Raw genomic sequence first — 2526 nt, 5'->3', positions numbered from 1 at the left:
AGAGTTCGCATTTTGCCGACGTTTTCAATAGGCATCGGCAAAAAATATTTTCACCCTACACCTACCGACAATTTTGTGATGTTTATTAGAGCATCGGCACGTAAATTACCGACACTTATAAGTGTCGGAAAAGGCTCTAAAAAGCGTCGGTAAAGATAATTTTTTTTGTAGTAAAAGTAAGTAGATATATAGCAAGCAGCAAGAAATTTGGTCTCTAAAAATCTTTATTTTGTAGAGCTTTTTTTTTTTTTTTTGCCATGATAAACTTTTCTATCCAAATATAGATAGTGCCACAAAACTTTTTGCAATTGTGCCTGTAGAGATTTTTTTGCAGCTGCTTCATAATGATAATTCTTTGATGGCAATTTATGATTTTTAGTAGCAACTTTTTGGCTGCCAAAAGCTTTGAAGTTGCAAATACTAAAATCAAATATTATAATTTAACAAAAATTTCTTTTTTATTCTTTTATTTGTTCTTTTAAAGTGCAATACGAAAAGAAAAAAAAAAGGCAAATCTATTTTACAGTAAGCATCCAGGTCATATGTTGCTTTCCTAGATTGAGAGATATTCTTTATAGCATGGCTAGAAAAAGCATGCTTCTTCATCAGTGATGACAAAAGCTTAGGATTTAGCAAACAGCCAAACAGTAACAAATATCCATGAAATCAATCCAGCCAGATGTTACAATCACTTAAGTTCAAACAAACAGGCAGCTGCTGATGAAGAGACTGACTCATGATTAGCAAAAACCAAATGCAGCAAGGTGAGGTCTCCTTGAAGTTCCAGGACAAAATTAAAGCGTGACATTGATGGCTGTCAAACGCATGCATCCATCCAAGAGGACGCAAACACGCCAAGTGGTTCAAGCGTGATGCATGCCTCCGAACGCCATTCCAAAAGGCAAGCCAAAGACACCAAGGCTACGACCATCCACTATCCTCTTACTAGAACTAGGAAACCCTCGGACCTTGGTATATTTCTCCTTGTACCCATCTTTGCTTCCACCTTAGTGACACCAAACCCACGCTACTAGCTTGCTCCGACCAACCAACCCCTACATGTCCATCATCACACTGAATGCCATTGATAAGCTAAACCCTAGAAATGCGGGCATTAGAATAAATGAATAAACAAAGAGAACAAACACAAAGAGCAACAACCATCATTCATTTAAAATGCTTACAAGATACAAAAGTTGAGGGGCTGTGGATATATAGAACTCCTGCCCTCACCCACAAGGTGGTGGTGGTCAAAGAAGCATTCAAAGCTCATTCAAAGGAATAAATAAGATTACTTTGAATGGGGCCTGCATTGACTGATGGGTTCTTTTGACTGAAATCACAACTTAATTAAACGCCCCCTAAGTTAATAAATAACTACAAAGCGATCAAATATAAAAGAAGAAGCTTACATTGGTATAAAAGAAGAAAGTGAAAGAAGAAGAAGAAGAAGAAGCAGAAGAACAGGAGATAGCTAAGAAGATGGATCGAATTTGTAGTGCTTATCGACAGCCACCAAGACATCCCAAGTGCAACTGAGTCCCTTGGGGAAGACCACGAGATCTCCGGCACCAAACTCTACACATTCGGAGGATCCCTTCATGTAGGCCTTCACCTTTCCTCTGAGGAGATAACACGTCTCCTCTGCATCGTACTTAAGAGGGAACTTCCCTGGAGGGCAACCCCACCTGTAGATCAACAATAATAAACAAAAGAGAAGATTAAACAAAAGGAACCCCGCAACAACTGCAATATGGTGAGATAGTTGCGGTGCAAGTGTCCTTCTAGGAAAAGTATTGAGTACAGCTTACATTCTTACTCTAATATAACTAGCCAGCAGAAGTTAGATCCTCCCTTTGCTCAGAAAGAACCAAGAGAAGAGCGAAGGCTAAGAAGGGGAAACTCACTTGGGCCACGACTTGATGCCAAGCTCCAACAATCGTGACTCGGGAGGGTTCCTCTCCACGGTGATGGAGAGGGTGGGGGCATCAATCTCCATTGCATCTGGGTTTGAGCTTGTGGCCATGGAGGAGGGAAAAGAATGAGGAGCAGGGAGACGAAAAAGATAACCTTAGGAGAAGGGCTGTTGGTAGAGTTGCTGTTTCTTATATCATACGGAGAAGGCCAGGGTTGGGGGAATCTCTATTCATTACTTTGACGGAAATGTAGAAGGTGAGGGGTTTTAGTCCTTTTTTTATCATGAGTCCATCTATAGGTATGAAATCCGAAAGGAAAAGAGAAATAGTTTGATAATTTTTCAGCCCGGAATATTAAAAACCAAGGGCCCAGGATATTTTGTCACTTACTGCATGCATATGATTATGGGCAATGTCTATTTGAAATGTCATTTATAGCCACAACACATTAAAGTAAAGAAAATTATAAAAAAAACACTAGTTTCGGTTAGCAATTGAGTGATAATTTTTAGATAATTTTGGCTTAATCAAACTTGCTCCAGTTAATGCCTTTAAAATTGTTTCAATTTTAGGATATAGTCACGTAATATCTATCTGAATAAATGCCTTT

At 39.0% G+C, this 2526-nt stretch overlaps 1 protein-coding gene across 1 annotated transcript; it reads right to left on the bottom strand.

Moving 5' to 3' along the window:
- Positions 1-1151: 1151 nt before the first annotated feature.
- On the bottom strand, positions 1152-2152 carry LOC120105908. The gene is made up of 2 exons (XM_039118673.1): positions 1908-2152; positions 1152-1688 (listed from the first exon to the last, which is right to left on the bottom strand). Exons 1-2 carry the CDS (start codon positions 2024-2026, stop codon positions 1475-1477), a joined length of 333 nt encoding a protein of 110 aa, XP_038974601.1. The 5' UTR covers positions 2027-2152; the 3' UTR covers positions 1152-1474.
- Between the last annotated feature and the right edge of the window lie 374 nt (positions 2153-2526).

The sequence above is a fragment of the Phoenix dactylifera genome, unplaced genomic scaffold, assembly GCF_009389715.1.
Source record: "Phoenix dactylifera cultivar Barhee BC4 unplaced genomic scaffold, palm_55x_up_171113_PBpolish2nd_filt_p 000392F, whole genome shotgun sequence".
Taxonomy (NCBI): domain Eukaryota; kingdom Viridiplantae; phylum Streptophyta; class Magnoliopsida; order Arecales; family Arecaceae; genus Phoenix; species Phoenix dactylifera.
This window is presented reverse-complemented; position numbering and strand designations above follow the sequence as displayed.

Excerpts from the sequence above, each read along its gene's own strand:
- LOC120105908 (XM_039118673.1), bottom strand. The coding sequence starts at position 2,026 with ATGGCCACAAGCTCAAACCCAGATGCAATGGAGATTGATGCCCCCACC. Across the intron at positions 1,689-1,907 it reads GGCATCAAGTCGTGGCCCAA|GTGGGGTTGCCCTCCAGGGA; the intron begins GTGAGTTTCCCC and ends GTTGATCTACAG.